The 19,261-nt window shown below is 37.9% G+C and overlaps 1 protein-coding gene across 1 annotated transcript; it reads left to right on the forward strand.

Annotated features, from left to right (window-relative positions):
* Positions 1-13,193: 13,193 nt before the first annotated feature.
* On the forward strand, positions 13,194-14,102 carry LOC107889972 (uncharacterized). The gene is made up of 2 exons (XM_016814504.1): positions 13,194-13,626; positions 13,813-14,102. The coding sequence occupies exons 1-2, from the start codon at positions 13,194-13,196 to the stop codon at positions 14,100-14,102; spliced, it is 723 nt and encodes a 240-aa protein (XP_016669993.1).
* The last annotated feature ends 5,159 nt before the right edge of the window (positions 14,103-19,261 follow it).

The following is a 19,261-nucleotide window of genomic DNA, read 5'->3' on the forward strand; positions in this document are numbered from 1 at the left end:
TATAAGTACGGATTAGCTGACCACTTTATTACGGATTGCCCGAGACTGTCTGAACAAAATGTAAATCAGAGTGGGAAATCAGGTGCTACTACTGCTCGAGGTAGACCATCTAGAAATACAGGGAATGCTAGTGGTGGTCAGAGAGGATCTAGAGATGCTACAACCAGATCTAAGGCTCGTGCTCCTGCTAGAGCTTATGCTATACGCGCACGCGAGGATGCTTCCTCGCCAGATGTTATTACCGGTACTTTCACTCTCTTTGATACTAATGTGATTGCTTTGATTGACCTTGGTTCTACTCATTCATATATATGTGAGACCTTAGCATCCAGTAAGACTTTACCTGTTGAGTCTACTGAGTTCGTAATTCCAGTGTCGAATCCCTTGGGTCGTTATGTGCTTGTCGATAAGGTGTGTAAGAAATGCCCCCTAGTAATCAGAGGTTCCTACTTTCCGGCCGATTTGATGCTTTTACCGTTTGATGAATTTGATGTTATTCTCGGTTTGGACTGGTTGACTGTACATGATGCAATTGTGAATTGCAAAAGTAAGACTATTGATTTGAGGTGTGCAAATAATGAGATAATCCGAGTTGAGTCTACTATTTTGAATGGATTGCCAACAATAATATCCTCGATGTTAGCTCAAAAATATGTGAGAAAGGGGTGTGAAGCGTACCTTGCATACGTACTTGATAATAAAGAGTCAGAAAAGAAACTTGAATCGGTACCAGTGGTTTGTGAATATCCGGATGTTTTTCCCGAAGAATTACCAGGGTTACCACCTGTTCAGGAAGTAGAGTTTGGCATCGAACTTGTACCTGGGACTACACCGATTTCGATAGCTCCGTATCGTATGGCACCATCGGAATTAAAGGAATTGAAAGCTCAGTTGTAAGAGTTGATGGATAGAGGTTTCGCTTGACCGAGCTTCTCACCTTGGGGTGCTCCAGCATTGTTTGTGAAAAAGAAGGACGGAACCATGAGGTTGTGCATCGACTATCGTCAGCTGAATAAAGTGACAATAAAGAATAAATATCCGTTACCGCGTATTGATGATTTGTTTGATCAACTAAAGGGAGCCTCAGTGTTTTCAAAGATAGATTTGAGATCGGGTTATTATCAGTTGCGAGTTCGAGACTCAGATATACCCAAAACTGCTTTCAGAACGAGATACAGTCACTACGAGTTTTTAGTGATGCCGTTTGGGCTCACTAATGCTCCGACAGTATTTATGGATTTGATGAATCGGATCTTCAGACCGTATTTGGATCGATTTGTAGTCGTGTTTATCGATGATATCTTGGTCTATTCAAGAAATGAAACCGATCATGCTGAACACCTGGGATTAGTGTTGCAGGTTTTACGGGATAAGCAGTTATATGCTAAGTTCAGTAAGTGTGAGTTCAGGTTAAGAGAGGTTAGCTTCTTGGGTCATGTGGTATCTGCATCGGGTATTCGAGTTGATCCGAGCAAAATTTTGGCCATACTTAACTGGAAGCCTCCGAGAAATATTACTGAAGTTCGGAGTTTTTTGGGACTTGCCGGTTACTACAGACGCTTTGTAAAGGGTTTCTCAATGATAGCCACACCAATAACGAAACTACTTCAGAAAGATGTTAAGTTTGAATGGACAGAAAAGTGTCAGGAAAGTTTCGATCAACTGAAAACTTATTTGACTGAAGCTCCAGTACTAGTGCAGCCCGAATCAGGCAAGGAGTTTGTCATTTACAGTGATGCATCCTTACTTGGGTTGGGTTGTGTATTGATGCAAGAAGGTCGAGTTGTAGCTTATGCGTCGAGACAATTGAAGCCACATGAGAAAAATTATCCAACCCATAATCTCGAACTAGCTGCCATCGTATTCGCTTTGAAAACATGGTGACATTACTTATTTGGTGAGAAGTGCCATGCATATTCGGATCACAACAGTCTCAAATATTTGATGACTCAAAGAGACTTGAATCTGCGACAAAGACATTGGCTTAAGTTATTAAAAGATTATGAGCTTGTCATTGACTATCACCCGGGAAAGGCTAATGTGGTTGCGGATGCTTTAAGTCGTAAATCACTGTTTGCTTTACGAGCAATGTATGTACACTTGTCTGTTCTATCCGACAATGTGTTAGTAGCTGAATTAAAGGCCAAACCCTTGTTGATTCATCAAATTCATGAAGCTCAGAAAGTCGATGATGAATTGGTTACAAAACGGGCTAAATGTGTTTCGAACGTTGAATCAGAGTTTCAAATTGACGATGACGATTGCTTGAGGTTCAGAAGTCGTTTGTGTGTCCCAAGAAATTCAGAACTTATTTCGATGATTTTGAACGAAGCTCACTGTAGCCGAATGTCAATTCACCCGGGGAGTACGAAAATGTACAACGATCTGAGACGTCAGTTTTGGTGGCATGGTATGAAACGAGACATTTCCGATTTTGTTTCAAAGTGTTTAATATGTCAACAAGTGAAAGCGGAACATCAAGTGCCTACAGGTTTACTTCAGCCGATCATGATACCTGAATGGAAATGGGAACGAATCACGATGGATTTTGTATCTGGGTTGCCATTGTCGGCAAGTAAGAAAGATGCGATTCGAGTTGTTGTTGATAGACTGACTAAGTCGACTCATTTTATTCCCGTACGTACGGATTATTCACTGGATAAACTAGCTGAATTGTATGTTTCTCAGATTGTAAGATTACACGGGGTACCTATTTCTATTGTGTCGGATAGAGATCCGAGATTCACCTCACGATTTTGGAAGAAATTGCAAAAAGCTTTGGGTACCAAGTTGCATTTTAGCACCGCTTTTCATCCACAGACTGATGGTCAATCTGAGCAGATAATTCAGATACTCGAGGATATGTTGAGATGTTGCATCCTTGAGTTTAGTGGTTCATGGGAGTGGTATTTACCTTTGATTGAATTCGCTTACAACAATAGTTTTCAATCAAGTATTAAGATGGCACCTTACGAGGCTTTGTACGGTCGTAAATGCCGTACACCATTGTTTTGGACCGAGCTCGGTGAAAGTAAAATTTTCGGAGTTGATTTGATTAAAGATGCTGAGCCGAAAGTAAAAATAATTCGTGAAAGTCTGAAGGCAGCATCAGATCGTCAGAAGTCGTATGCGGATTTAAAACGAAGAGATATTGAGTATCAGGTGGGAGACAAAGTGTCTCTTAAAGTTTCACCTTGGAAAAAGATACTCAGATTTGGCCGTAAGGGCAAACTGAGTCCGAGGTTCATAGGGCCGTATGAAATATCCGAACGAGTTGATCCAGTGGCATATAGATTGATTTTACCCCCTGATCTCGAAAAGATTCACAACGTTTTTCATGTTTCGATGCTTCGACGTTACAGATCCGATCCTTCGCACGTAATAAATCCCTCCGAGTTCGAAATTCAAGCCGATATGAGTTATGAAGAAGAACCGATTCGTATCCTAGCCCGTGAAGTGAAAGAGTTGCGAAACAAAAGGGTTCCGTTAGTAAAGGTGTTATGGCTCAAACACGGGGTCGAAAATAGCTACTTGGGAAACTGAGAACTCTATGAAAGAACGATACCCAAACCTATTTACCGGTAAGATTTTCGGGGACGAAAATTTCTTAAGTGGGGGAGAGTTGTGACAGCCCTAAATTGACCCTAGTCAGAAAGCAATTTCGGGACCACTAAACCGAATCACTGAAGTATTTTAATATAATATTTATTGTCTAAAATATGTGGATATGAATGTGTGAAAGTTTTAAGCTTCGATTTAGTCGATTGCATGTGAATTTAGTTAATAGGACTTAGGTGTGACACTTTTGAAATGTGATAGGTTAATCTATAAGGATCTAATAGTGCATGATGTCAAAAAAAGTGTACTTGCATGTCAAATTAGCCAAATCTTGGATAGTGGCCGGCCATGGTATGGGCTATTAATGGTAATATGTATTTTTCTATTAACATTTTTTAGTTACAAAATAAAATAATGAATTAAGAATAATAAAACATGAGGTGAGTGGGAGGAGAAACCAAAGTTGTTTCATCCTTGCTCCTCCATTGCCGTGACTTGAGGGAGGAAGAAGAAAAGAATTCTCTTGCTTCATGTTCGGTTGGTTGATGATTAGGAAGAGGTAAGTTTGATGTTATTCCATGAAATTCATGCATATTTTTAGTTGTTAGTTTGAATTCTACCTAGCCCATGGTTTAAATCTTTGCTATTTGATGGAGATGATACTCGGCCATGGATGTTGTCTTTCTTGGTTGGTGTTTGATGTTGTGTTGATGAGGTATGAAGGTGATAGAGTTTGAGTGCTTAACAAAAAGGATTGGATGTGAGTGTGTGTGAGAATTTGAAAAGGATGGGTCTTAGCAACTTCATGAAGTGTTCGGCCATGGTGCTAAAATGTTGTATTGTGTTTAAACTTAGAATTTTTAGTTATATGGTTAGTATAGGTATGGATAACCGAATATGAGATCATGAATAGATGAAGAGTTTTGTAATTATAAAAAAAGGGTTAATTGATATGTGGTGAATGTTAAGTGTTAAATGAAATGGAAATGATATCATATTAGAATATGTATACTCGACCACATGAATGAATACATAGATTGGTGTTGCATGTATTCGGCTATAGGTAAGCATATTGATGATTCTATCTTGACTTAGATAATCGGCTAAAGGAGAATATTAGCTAATATGTTGAATTTGATTCATGATTTCATATATATGACTCTAATGTCTAAAATATATATATGGGCTAGGTACCTTGAATTTCTCTTGATGTTCAAGATGATTAAATCAATTTATTTGTTAAATTAAGCTCAAGAGCAAAGGGGAACTAAATCCGATAAAGGAAAGGAAAAAGTAATTGAATAGTCGTTGAAGTCGTTCGACAACATCCGAGGTAAGTCTTCGAGTAATGGAACTTAGTTTATGATTTGTTTAAGTCATGACACATAAGCATAACAAATAAACGGTGATATAATGATTCTACTTGAGTTATATATTGAGGTAATTAGTTTATACTTATGACGGGCAGCCGAATGTGTATAGAGATCATGTTATGAAGTAAATCAAAATCATGCTCTTTGTATGTGGCTATTGAGCCGAAAATGGTAATGGTTGATAAGTGTCTTGTGTTTCAGTTCTAGTAATGAAAATGAAATATAGATGTGTTATGATTTATTGATATATGTGCATGATTATTCGAATGATAACCGGACTAAGATCCGAAGGCATTTGTGCTAGTGATTATATCCGGGCTAAGTCCCGAAGGCATTTGTGCTAGTGATTATATCCGGGCTAAGTCCCGAAGGCATTTTTGCTAGTGACTATATTCGGGCTAAGTCCCGAAGGCATTTGTGCTAGTGACTATGTCCGGGCTATGGTAATCAAATAGCTATGGTAAAAAAAATTTTATGGTAAAAAAAAATTCAAAATTTTCATGTGACCTTCCTATCATGATGCCAGCCATAATAAAAATAAAATAAAATTTTATCTTTGGCTCGAATTTGTGGTCCTGAAACCACTGTTCTGATTTCACCGAAAATGGGCTGTTACAACTCTCTCCCCTTAAAAATTTTTGTCCTAAAAAATTCTTACCAAAAAAGAGATTAGGGTATTACTTCCTCATAGTATCCTCTGGCTTCCAAGTAGCTTCCTCTAATCCATGCCATTGCCAGAGAACTTTTACCAATGCCACCTTTTTATTTCTTAGTTCTTTCATTTCATATGCCAGTATTTTAATCGGTTCCTCATTGTAAGTTATATCAGGTTAAATCTCAACTTTTGTTGGAGTAATAATGTGTGAGGGATCTGATCGATATCATCGTAGCATGGACACATGAAACACATTATCAATTTTATCAAGCTCCAGTGGTAATGCTAACTGATATGCAACAGGCTCGATTCTTTCAATGATCTCATATGGCCCGATAAACCGTGGACTCAGTTTTCTTTTATTGTCGAATTAGAGAACTTTTTTCCAAGGTGACACTTTCAAGAATACTTTATCACCAACCTAAAATTCTATCTATTTCTGCTTTAAATCAGCATAAGACTTTTGACGGTTTGAGGTCGCTTTCAAACTTTCTCTAATTATCTTCACCATTTCTTTGGTCTCCCGGATCAAGTCAACTCCATGTATCTTTTTCTCACTTAACTCTATCTAATAGAATGGAGTTCTACATTTGTGACTATATAGAGCTTCATACGATGCCATTTTGATGTTGGACTGAGAGCTGTTATTATAAGCAAGTTCAACCAAAGGCAAATACTTTTCCCAGCTACCTTCAAACTCAAGTATGCATCATCAAAGAATATCTTCCAAGATCTGTATTACCCGTTTAGATTGAACATCTGTCTGGGGATGAAATGCAGTACTATAGTGTATCTGAGTACCCAGAGCTTCTTGCAATTTGCTACAGAATCGAGATGTAAACCGAGGGTCTCTATCTAAAATAATGGAGACAAGCACTCCATGCAATCTAACAATCTCAGAAGCATATAATTCAGCCAATCAATCCAAAGAATAATCCATAAAAGTGTGCAGATTTTGTCAACCGATCAACGATTACACAAATGGCATCTTTCTTCTTTGGAGACAAGGGTAACCCTATTACAAGCATGGAGTGCTTGTCTCCATTATTTTAGATAGAGACCTTCAGTCTACATCTCGATTCTGTAGCAAATTGCAAGAAGCTCTGGGTACTCAGATACATTATAGTACTGCATTTCATCCCCAGACAGATGTTCAATCTAAACGGGTAATACAGATCTTGGAAGATATTCTTTGATGTTGCATACTTGAGTTTGAAGGTAACTGGGAAAAGTATTTGCCTTTGGTTGAACTTGCTTATAATAACAGCTATCAGTCCAACATCAAAATGGCATCGTATGAAGCTCTATATGGTCACAAATGTAGAACTCCATTCTATTGGACAGAGTTAAGTGAGAAAAAGATACATGGAGTTGGCTTGATCCGGGAGACCAAAGAAATGGTGAAGATAATTAGAGAAAGTTTGAAAGCGACCTCAAACCGTCAAAAGTCTTATGCTGATTTAAAGCAGAAATAGATAGAATTTTAGGTTGGTGATAAAGTATTCTTGAAAGTGTCACCTTGGAAGAAAGTTCTCTGATTCGACAGTAAAAGAAAACTGAGTCCACGGTTCATCGGGCCATATGAGATCATTGAAAGAATCAAGCCTGTTGCATATCAGTTAGCATTACCACTGGAGCTTGATAAAATTGATAATGTGTTTCATGTGTCCATGCTACGATGATATCGATCAGATCCCTCACACATTATTACTCCAACAAAAGTTGAGATTCAACCTGATATAACTTACAATGAGGAACCGATTAAAATACTGGCATATGAAATGAAAGAACTAAGAAATAAAAAGGTGGCATTGGTAAAAGTTCTCTGGCAACGGCATGGATTAGAGTAAGCTACTTGGAAGCCAGAGGATACTATGAGGAAGTAATACCCTAATCTCTTTTTTGGTAAGAATTTTTTAGGACAAAAATTTTTAAGGGGAGAGAGTTGTAACAGCCCATTTTCGGTGAAATCAGAACAGTGGTTTCAGGACCACAAATTCGAGCCAAAGATAAAATTTTATTTTATTTTTTTATGGCTGGCATCATGATAGGAAGGTCACATGATATGAAATTTTTTATTTTATTTGTGCTAGTTATAGGTATCAAATAGCTATGGTAATCAAAGCTTAAGGTCCTTATATGGTAATTAGGCCATTGAAGAATAGTTAGTAGATATTTTAATGGCTCATCCATGGAAAAACTAGAAAAGGATAGGGACTAAATTGGAAAACAATAAAATTAATAGATGATAATTAATTAAAAAGAAAAAATCATCTATTTTCATATCATCTGCCCCAATTTTTCTATGGAAACCCTAGGAGAGAGGAAGAAAACTTTTCAAGCTTAATAATGTATGAAATCAAGTCTTGTTTTTAATAATTTCTATATTTTTGGAATCGGGATAGCCTAATCTTTCTATTTAGGGGATTTATTTGAAAAATTATCAAGGTATGAAAATTGGGTCATGGATGAAGACGCTGAAAATTAGAATTTCATGGTAGAAAATGAAAAGTTATTCATAGATAAAAAACTTTTACAAAGCAATTCTATAACACCCCAAACCCGGCCTTGACATTATGGCCGAATCTGGCGATGTGACATGATAGGGTGTTTGAAAAATCGTGTTGTCACGATAAGAACATTTGTTCTTTGGAAAACCGAGATTTCATACGGCCAGCAGTTACTAATCCATGAAGTAAGGAAAATAAAAACCAAAACAAATCCAAAAGTTTGTAAGTATAGATTACAATAAAAAACTTAACCAAATAAAAAAATAAAACTAGTACTCAAAGATTAAAACCATAAAGTGCAAAACCGTGGTCACCGCTGAGTCCTCTGCCGCTCCGATTTGTCTAGGTTTGGGGATTACCTGTGCATATTATGCAAGGGGGTGAGTTTACGTAAACTCAGTGTGTAACCCCACAGAAAAAAAACAACAGTAAATACAGTACACATTTAAAAATAGTCTCAGCCTAAGCCCCTTTCAGTATCAATAGCAATTTGGCCTTAACCCAATTCAGTATCAGTATCAATAATGCACAACAGCCTGAGCCCATCATAGTATCAGTTCAAATATACAATATACAAAATCAAAGCCCTACCCAACCGGCCTCTACATACCATATCCGTCCATTCCTACACTCAATGTGGGGTTCAAAACACCCACCCATCCCTACACTCCAAATAGCACCGAATGCGGCGCATAAGTAGTAGTTTGCCGCTGAGCTACCAGATATCAGGCTTACAAGCCTTTCAATAAACTTCCTCCAAATATCCATATCCCAACCTAATGCAATGCAACATACAGTCAATAACTTGCTTATATGCAACTTACAGTAATCAACTAATAGTAATCATACATAAATATTTAAGTAAATAGGCATACATTATACATTCAGTTCAGACATTTAGGGGTCTAAGTAGTGCTTACTGACCCTACAGTAGGTTCACAGTCATCTTGGGCGACCCGTGCAACCTTAAAATATATTTTAATAAAATGGGCTCACATGCCCATTTGGCCTGCCCATGTGGGCCCACACGGCCCAATTTGGCTTGGGCCATGTGATCCATTTTTAATGTAACCCATGCTAGCTAAATATACATATATGTTTTTTGTGACAGCCCAATTTTGGGGCTAGTCTGAATAGTGCTCTCGGGACCACGAACTGGAGTTGAATAAATTATTTTATTTTTATTTTGATGTGATAGCATGATTTAATGAGTGCATGAAAAGTTTGGTGGAGTAATTTTATCATTTGTAAGCTTAACTGTGAAAAAGGACTAAATTGCATAAAGTGAAAAAGTCTTGAATTGATAGCTAAAGGTGTCAAATAGATAGAGAATAAGAATTGGGGGTCTTTAAAGGGCAATTAGACCCTAAAATACTAGTTTGGCCGGCCATAGGGGACATGGATGTTGAAAAGTCAACATTAGGTAATTAATGACATATTATGTAATAAAATAATACCCTAAGAGCTTAGTTTCATCTTTTTGATTTTTTCCTTCCTTCTTGATCAAAAATACCAGCAAAGGAAGAGTTTTTGAAGCTTTAAAATTTCAGCTAGGTTATCCTCTTGCAAGTAAGTGATTTTTATGTTCTTTGTTAATGATTTTTACATTTCTGAGACCCTTGAAACATAAGCTTTCAAATGAGGGGACTATTTTGCAAAATGGTGGAAAGTATAGGGTTTTTCCATGAGAACATCTAGGGTGTTTTTTGGAATCTTATGGAAGAATATGAGTCTTGGATATGTTATAAACAACTTTTGTGAAAGGTGTTAGCATGAAAACACCAAAAAAGACCATTTTTGGATAAGTTGTAAAATAGATGATAAATGTATGAAATAATGAGAATTTGGGCTACTTATAGTTATAAAATACATTCGGCTATGGTTAACTTGCAAGAAAATGTGAAGAAGAATCGAATTTCGAGCCTAGGTGTAAAATGGTTATTTTGTGAAAGTCTAAGGGCAAAATGGTCATTTCGCCCAATTATGAATTTTTAGGTGTTTAGATGGTTACGTTGATGAAATGACAAAAAATTATTAATATAGATCAAGAGAAGCCTGATTTGGATCTTGATCGGGGTAAGAACAAAGTTTAAGAGGATTGAGTTTGTCTTCACTATTTTGTATCGAGGTAAGTACATATGCAAAAAATGTGTTAACGAAATTTATTTTAAAATACCTTGATAATATATATGTGCAATTGGATTATTATTGTTATGTATCTAAATTTTATTTGTTGCCATGAATGTGTAAATGACATGTTATTTGAGTATATTACATCGCAAGCAAATGTAGTGTTATTCGGTTAAAGATGAAACCCCGTTCAACCTTGGATATAGCATAGGATACGAAGTGGCATGTCAAAAAAAATTATGTGGTCTGAACTCATGAGTTGAGTCTGAGTTCATGAGATGATTGTTATGGGCAATGTGGGTCTAGGCACTGGCTTTGTGCACATACCCGTGATTGGCTCAATGAGGGAATGTTGCATGATAGCCATGGGGTTTAGGCCTTACTTGATAAAAAGGCCTATGAGTAGTTCAAATGCAAGGGCATCATAGCACGAGGTATCCCTAACTATTTATATGGCATTTAGATGAAAATTCCCTACTTATCCCTATGTATTCTGAGAGTTCAACGTGGAATGCGAAGATTTAGTTGGTGAAAACAATTTGCTGAGATACATAGACTGAACTCATGGATAAGGCCTAAGTCTATGATAAGATGTCCTTAAGCATACATGAATGAAAGGGAAAACAAAATCGAGAAGTCTAAGTGGTTTACATCTTTTATACATGTCAATTTATCATTTGACAAATAGGTTTTCTTTAAATTACACTTTATCTGCATGTATGTACTTACTAAGCTCCCATGCTTACCCTCATTTCTTTTCTTTCCTTTTAGTACCACCAATCTAGCGTTGGGGATCCAATGACATCAGAAGCTTCGATCACACTATCACTCAAGACCTTGGTATAGCTAGTTTAATTGTTTCGTTTACTGGCGTGTATAGGGATTCGAGTCTTTTGTTTAGCATTTTGTCAAGTAGCCATAATGTGTTGGCTCATATGTGATTTGTGATTCTCATTTTGTATAGGCCGTGGATGTTGGCTAATGCTAATTATTATTCAATGCAATGATACAAATTTCTGATGGTTATGGCTGTTTTGGTTATGCTTGTTATGTTGGTATTGAACTTGGTTGATCTTATTTAAATAGGTGTTTGTAAGGGTGGCAAAGAGGCTTAGTATATATCCTTATTTTGTCCACACTGGTAGGTACACGGGCTTGTGTCTAGGCCGTGTGTGACCCACGGTCTGTCACATGGGCATGTGAATTGGCCGTGCTTCCCTTGCACGTAAAAATTTCAAGTCAGTATGCATGATAGTAAACCCACGGGTAGAGACACGACCGTGTGTCTCAGCCGTGTGAAGGGCACGGCCTAGCACACGGGCATGTGCCTTGGTTGTGTGGCCCATAAGGATTACTGATGTCAGAAATAGAATGTCCAGGTTTTTACACACGAGCTAGGACACGAACGTGTTATGACCGTGTGCAGGACACGGGCCAGGGAGACGGGCGTGTGCCAGGCTGTGTGAAAACCCTTGTAAGTATACATTTAGAATTAATTCCATATGGGTAAAGGACACGGGCATGTCCTTGTTTTGCTTAGGCTATGCGATCCACACGGGCATGTGCCCAAAGGTTAAGTGTTATTTTTTAGAGTTTGTTTGAGCACTTGAATTGATTCCGAATTGGTTCCTATGATTGTTTTGAGTCTCGTAAGTCCTAATTAATGAGTTTATAATAGAATTGAAAGGGTTTTAAAATTGACTATGTTTTGGTGTTATGAAAATTTTTATATGTAAAAGTTTAAGTTAGGTAACACCTCATATTCTGACCCGGCATGAGGCACAGGTGTGGGGTGTTACATTTAGTGGTATCAGAGCTATGGTTTAGTCAGTTCTCAGACTAATGTAGCATTTGTACGAGTGTAGCTATACATGCCAGAAATAAATTTTAATAGTGTGACGACTCCTGACCTTTTAAACTATGTTTTCATATAGTAGTGGATCCTGATCAAACTTTGGTGGATGATGTAGAAAGTAACGCGCTAGCTCCCGTCGAAGGGGCGATGCCATCCGATAATTGACCTCCCACGGTTAGTCAAGGAGGAGGAGAAGGGGCACGGGAGGCCTTTCTCTACATGATAAATGAGTACTACATGGAGTTCATCCGAGCGAACCCTAATGCTCAACCACCTCCACCCCCACCTATCCCTCAATCTGTACCAGTAGTACCCCAGGGTATGGACCTTGAGAGGTAGAATAGACCTCCAGTGGATAAGATCCAGAAGCATGGAGTCGTGGAATTCTGTGCTAATAAAGATGATGACCCTGAAAGGGCTGGCTTGAAAATACCATCAGGGTACCCGATGATTTATCATGCACCTCCAAAGAATGTTTGAAGTGTGCCATATCTTTGTTAAGGGACTCGGCGTACTACTGGTGGAAGACGTTAGTCTCAGTGGTGCCTCACGAAATGGTCACATGAGAATTTTTCCAAGAGGAATTTTAGAAGAAATACATCAGTGAGATATTTATGGACCAAAAGCGTAAAGAATTTCTCGACTTGAAATAGGGTCGCATGACGATTGCTGAATATGAAAGAGAGTTCGTCTGACTCAGTAAGTACAATCGAGAGTGTGTATCCTCTAAGGCTAAGATGTGTAGAAGATTCGAAGACAGACTTAATGAGGACATTAGACTGTTGGTGGGTGTCCTTGAGTTGAAAGAGTTTGTAGTACTTGTTGATTGGGCCTATAAATTCGAGGAATTAATCAAGGAAAAGAAGAAAATCGAAGCAAAAACTAGAGATGCAAAGAAGAGACATGCGAGCAAATCATGCCCATTACAATCTAAGAAATCCAGAGATGCCAACTCTCACTCTCATGCATCAACCAGATGTTCATACTGAGATCGTAAGAAGCAAGATTCAGATTTTAAGTCTCGGGCTACATCAGTGGCCAACGTAGGCAATGTTAGATCTTCCAAACCAGAATGCCAACATTGTGCTTGAAATCATTTCAGCAAATGTAGGATGAATGATGGATCTTGTTTTTGGTATGGTTCTCAAGACCACTTTATCAAAGATTGCCTCGAGATGACTGACAAAGAGAAGTTTCAAGGTACAAGACCAAGCGGCACAAATTCTAAAGGAATGCTTCAGAAGAATGTTGGAACTGAGACTAGCAGCAAGAATGTGACGAGAGACACCACCGTAAGGTTTAAAGCTAGGGCTCTGGCTAAAACCTATGCTATATGTGTATGTGAATATGCATCCTCTCTTGATGTGATCACCGGTACATTTTCTCTCTATGATAATACTATTATTGCTTCGATTGACCCTGGTTCTACTTATTCATACGTGTCCATGAAGTTGGTTTCTAGCACGAATATGCCTGTTGAGTCTACGGAGTTTATGATTAAAGTGTTGAACCTATTAGGCAAACATGTGATAGTCGATAAAGTATGTAAGAAATGTCCTTTGGTAGTTAAAGGTCATTGCTTTCCGGCTGATTTGATGATGTTACCATTTGATGAATTTGATGTCATTTTGGGTATGGACTGGTTGACATTCCATGATGCTGTAGTAAATTGTAGACAAAAGGCTATTAAATTCAAATGTAAAAACATTGAAACCCTTTGGGTTGAATCAGGTGAACCGGGGAACTTGCCTATTGTGATATCTTTAATGTTTGCCCAAAAATGTTTGAGGAAAGGCTGTGAAGCTTATTTGGCTTTTGTAATGAATACAAAGGAATCAAAATTAAAGGTTGAGTCAGTGCTGGTTGTAAGTGAATATGTGGATGTATTCCCGGATGAATTGTCTAAGTTACCCCCTATTAGAGAAGTTGAATTTGGCATAGTGCTAATACCAGGGACCACGCCTATTTTGATTTCTCTATATCAAATGACCCCGATTGAGTTGAAAGAACTAAAGTCATAGTTGCAAGAATTGACCAACAAGGGTTTCGTGAGACCAAGCTTTTAACCGTGGGGTGCTCCGGTATTATTTGTGAAAAAGAAAGATGGATCTATGAGGTTGTGTATAGATTACTGGTAGTCAAATAAGAGCACGATCAAGAAAAAATACCCGTTACCACGAATTGATGACTTGTTTGACCAACTGAAGGGAGCAGCATGGTTTTCTAAGATAGATTTGAGATCTAGCTACTATCAACTACGAGTTAAAGAAGCAGATGTGCCTAAAACTACTTTTAGGACGCGGTATGGTCACTATGAGTTTCTCGTCATGCCTTTCAGCTTAACAAATGCCCCCGCTGTGTTTATGGATTTATTGAATAGAGTATTTCAACCATATCTAGATAAGTTCGTAGTTGTATTCATCGATGACATCCTAATCTACTCTAGAGACGAGGTAGAACATACTGAACACTTGAGAACCATTTTACAGACTCTGAGGGACAATCAATTGTATGCTAAATTTAGCAAAAGTGAGTTTTGGCTTCGAGAAGTCAGCTTTTTGGGCCATATTGTCTCGAGTGATGGTATTAAGGTTGATCCCGGTAAGGTTTCTACTAGTGTTGAATGGAAACCGCCAAGTAATGTGACCGAAGTTAGAAGCTTTTAGGGCTAGCCAGTTATTACAGGCGATTTGTAAATGACTTCTCTTTGATTGCGACTGCAATGAAATAGTTGCTGCAAAAAGGAGTTAAGTTTGAATGGTAGAATAAGTGTCAGTAGAGTTTCAAGAAGTTGAAGATGTAGTTGACTGAGGCTCCAGTGCTAGTACAGCCTGAATCTAGAAAAGAGTTCATGATTTACAGTGATTCTTCTCTAAATGGGTTGGGATGCGTACTTATGCAAGAAGGAAAAGTTGTAGCCTATGCCTGAAGACAATTGAAACCTCATGAGAAGAACTATCCAACACATGACCTCGAGTTGGCAGCCAGAGTGTTTGCTCTGAAGATTTGGAGACATTATTTGTTTGGGGAAATATGTCACGTATACACCGATCATAAAAGTCTTAAGTACCTAATGACCCAGAAGGATTTAAATCTGATACAAAAGAGATGGCTGGAATTATTAAAAGATTATTAGTTGATTATAGATTACCATCCAGGAAAAGCGAACGTGGTCGCCGATGCATTAAGTAGGAAATCATTGTTTGCTTTGAGAGTAATGAACGCCCGATTAACCTTGTCAGAGGATGGTTCAGTTCTAGCAGAGTTAAAGGTAGACCAACATTTCTTCAAGATATTTGCGAGGTTCAGAAAAACGACAGTGAACTACTATCCAAGAAAACCCAGTGTGAATCGGATGCTGGATCGGATTTTTAGATTGGTTCTGATGGTTGCTTGAGATTTCGAGAAAGGATTTGTGTTCCTAAGGACACCGAGTTGATTCGGAAAATTTTAGATGAGGCACATAGTGGTTGTCTATCAGTACACCCCGGGAGTATGAAAATGTACAATGATCTAAAGAAAATGTATTGGTGGTCGGGGATGAAAAGAGATATTTCGAAATTCATATCCAAATGCTTAGTATGTCAGCAAGTGATGGTCGAGCACCAAGTAACTTCGGGTTTACTTTAGCCTATCATGGTCCCAGAGTGGAAGTGGGATCGAATTACTATGGACTTCGTAATGGGTTTTCCAGTAACCCCGAGGAAGAAAGATGCTGTATGGGTTGTGGTTGATCGACTGACAAGGTCGGCTCATTTTATTCCGGTACGCACGGATTATGCACTCAATAAGCTAGCAGAGCTATATATTTTTGAAATTGTGAAATTATGCGGAGTACCTTTTTCGATCATATCGGATAAAGATCCGAGGTTCACATCACGGTTTTGGAGAAAGCTCCAAGAAGATTTGGGTACAAAGTTGAATTTTAGTACGATTTTCCACCTACAGACCGATGGCCAATCAGAGAGAGTAATTCAGACCTTAGAAGACATGCTCCGATGTTGTGTATTGGAATTTCAGGGCAGTTGGGAAAGTTATTTACCGCTGGTGGAGTTTGCTTATAACAACAGCTTTCAGTCGAGTTTAAAGATGGCACCTTATGAGGCGTTGTATAGGTGTAAGTGCCGAACGCATTTGTATTGGACCGAGCTTAGAGTGTAGTTTGCTTACAACAACAGCTTTCAGTCGAGTTTAAAGATGGCACCTTATGAGGCGTTGTATAGGCGTAAGTGCCGAACGCATTTGTATTATACCAAGCTTAGAGAAAATTATATTCACGAGGTCGATTTAGTCAAGGAGACCAAAGAAAAAGTTAATGTGATTCGTGATTGTTTAAAGGCCGCTTCGGATAGACAAAAATCCTACCCGGATTTGAAACAAAAAGAGATCAACTTTCAAGTCGGTGGTAAGGTATTTCTAAAAGTATCCCTATGGAGGAAGGTTCTTAGATTTGGTAAAAAGGGTAAACTGAGTCTGCATTTTATCGGACCTTATGAAGTGATCAAGAGAGTCGAGCCAGTAGCTTATCGATTAGCCTGACCATCGAAATTGGAAAAGATCCATGACGTATTCCATGTGTCCATGTTACGCCGATATCGCTCTGACCCTTCACATTTGATTTCTCCGACTGAAGTAGAGATTAGATCGGATATGACTTATGGTGAGGAACCTGTTAAAGTCCTAGCTCGAGAAGTCAAGCAACTGAGAAAAAAGAGTGTTCCTCTTGTGAAAGTGTTATGGCAGAGACATGGGGTTGAAGAGGCCACATGGGAACCCAAAGAAATCATGAAAAGCCAATACCTGAACCTTTTTACTGGTAAGATTTTTGAGGATGAAAATCCCTAAGGGGGAGAATTGTAATAACCCGATTTTGGTGCTAGTCAGAATAGTGGTCTTGGGACCACGAATTTAGAGTTGAATGAATTATTTTATTTTTATTTTGATATGATAGCATGATTTTATGAGTGCATGAAAAGTTTGATGGAGTAATTTTATCATTTGTGAGCTTAATTGTGAGAAAAGAATAAATCGCATAAAGTACAAAAGTCTTGAATTGATAGCTAAAGGTGTCAAATACATAGAGAATAAGAATTGGGGGTTTTTAAAGGGCAATTAGACCCTAAAATCCTAGCTTGGTCAACCATAGGGGACATGGATGTTGAAAAGTCAACATTAGGTAATTGATGACATATTATGTAATAAAATAATACCCTAAGAGCTTAGCTTTATCTTTTTCATTTTTTCCTTCCTTCTTGATCGAAAATACAAGCAAAGGAATAGTTTGTTGAAGCTTTAAAATTTCAGCCAGGTTATCCTCTTGCAAGTAAGTAATTTTTATGTTCTTTGTTAACGATTTTTACATTTTTGAGACCCTTGAAACATAAGCTTTCAAATAAAGGGACTATTTTGTAAAATGGTGGAAAGTCTAGGGTTTTGCAATGAGAACATCTAGGGTGCTTTCTGGAATCTTATGGAAGAATATGAATCTTGGATATGTTATAAAAAAACTTTTGTGAAAGGTGTTAGCATGAAAACACAAAAAATGACCATTTTTGCATAAGTTGTAAAATAGATGATAAATGTATGAAATAATGAGAATTTGGGCTGCTTCTAGTTATAAAATACATTTGGCTAGGGTTAAATTATAAGAAAATGTGATGAAAATTGAATTTCGGACCTAGGGGTAAAATGGTCATTTTGCAAAAGTCTAGGGGCAAAATGGTCATTTTTCCCAATTATAAATTTCTGGGTGTTTAGATGGTTATGCTGATGAAATGAATAAATTTTATTAATATAGATTAAGAGAACCGTGATTCGGGTCTTGATCGGGGTAAGAACAAAGTTTACAAGGATTGAGCTTGTCTTCACTATTTTGTATCGAGGTAAGTACATATGCAAATAATGTGTTAACGAAATTTATTTTAAAATACCTTGATAATATATATGTGCAATTGGCTTATTGTTGTCCATGAATGTGTAAATGAGATGTTATATGAGTATATTACGTCGCGAGCAAATGCGATGTTATTCGGTTAAATATGAAATCCCGTTGAACCTTGGATATATCATAGGATACGAAGCGACATGTCAAAAAAAATATGTGGTCTGAACTCATGAGTTGATTCTATGTTCATAAGTTGATTCTGAGTTTATGAAATGATTGTTACAGGTAATGTGAGTCCGGATACTGGCTTTATGCACAAACCCATGAGTGGCTCAATGAGGGAACGTTGCATGATAGCCATGGAATCCGGGTCCTTACTTGATAAAAAGGCTCGTGAGTAGCTCAAATACGAGCGCGTCATAGCACGAGGTAGCCCTAACTATTTATATGGCATTTAGATGAAAATTCCCTACTTATCCCTATGTATTTTGAGCGTTCAACGGGGAATGCGAAGATTTAGTTGGTGAAAAAAATTTGATGAGGTACATAGACTGAACTCATGGATAAGGCCTGAGTCTGTGATATGTTGTCTTTAAGCATACATGAATGAAAGGAATAACAAAATCAAGAAGTCTAAGTGGTTTACATCTTTTACGCATGTCAATTTATCGTTTGACAAATAGGTTTTCTTTAAATTACACTTTTATCTGCATGTATGTACTTACTAAGCTCTCATGCTTACCCTCATTTCTTTTCTTTCCTTTTAGTGCCGCCAACCTAGCATCGGGGATCCGGTGACATCAGAAGCTTCGATCACATTATCACTCAAGACCTTGGTATAGCTAGTTTAATTGTTTTGTTTACTGGCATGTATAGGGACTCGAGTCTTTTGTTTAGCGTTTTGACAAGTAGCCATAATGTGTTGGCTCATATGTGATTTGTGATACTCATTTTGTATAGGCCATGGATGTTGGCTAATGCTAATTATTATTCAATGAAATGATGCAAATTTCTGATGGTTATGGTTGCTTTGGTTATGCTCATTATGTTAATATTGAACTTGGTTAATCTTATTTAAATAGGTGTTTGTAAGGGTGGCAAAGAGGCTTGGTATATAGCCTTATTTTGTCCACACGAGTAGGCACACAGGCGTGTGTCTAAACCGTGTGTGACACACGGTCCACCACATGGGCGTGTAAATTGGCCATGCATCCTCTGCACGTGAAAATTTCAAGTCAGTATGCATGATAGTAAGCACACGGGCAGAGATACGGCCGTGTGTCTCAACCGTGTGAA

This window comes from Gossypium hirsutum, chromosome A09, assembly GCF_007990345.1.
Source record: "Gossypium hirsutum isolate 1008001.06 chromosome A09, Gossypium_hirsutum_v2.1, whole genome shotgun sequence".
NCBI classification, from domain to species: Eukaryota; Viridiplantae; Streptophyta; class Magnoliopsida; order Malvales; family Malvaceae; genus Gossypium; species Gossypium hirsutum.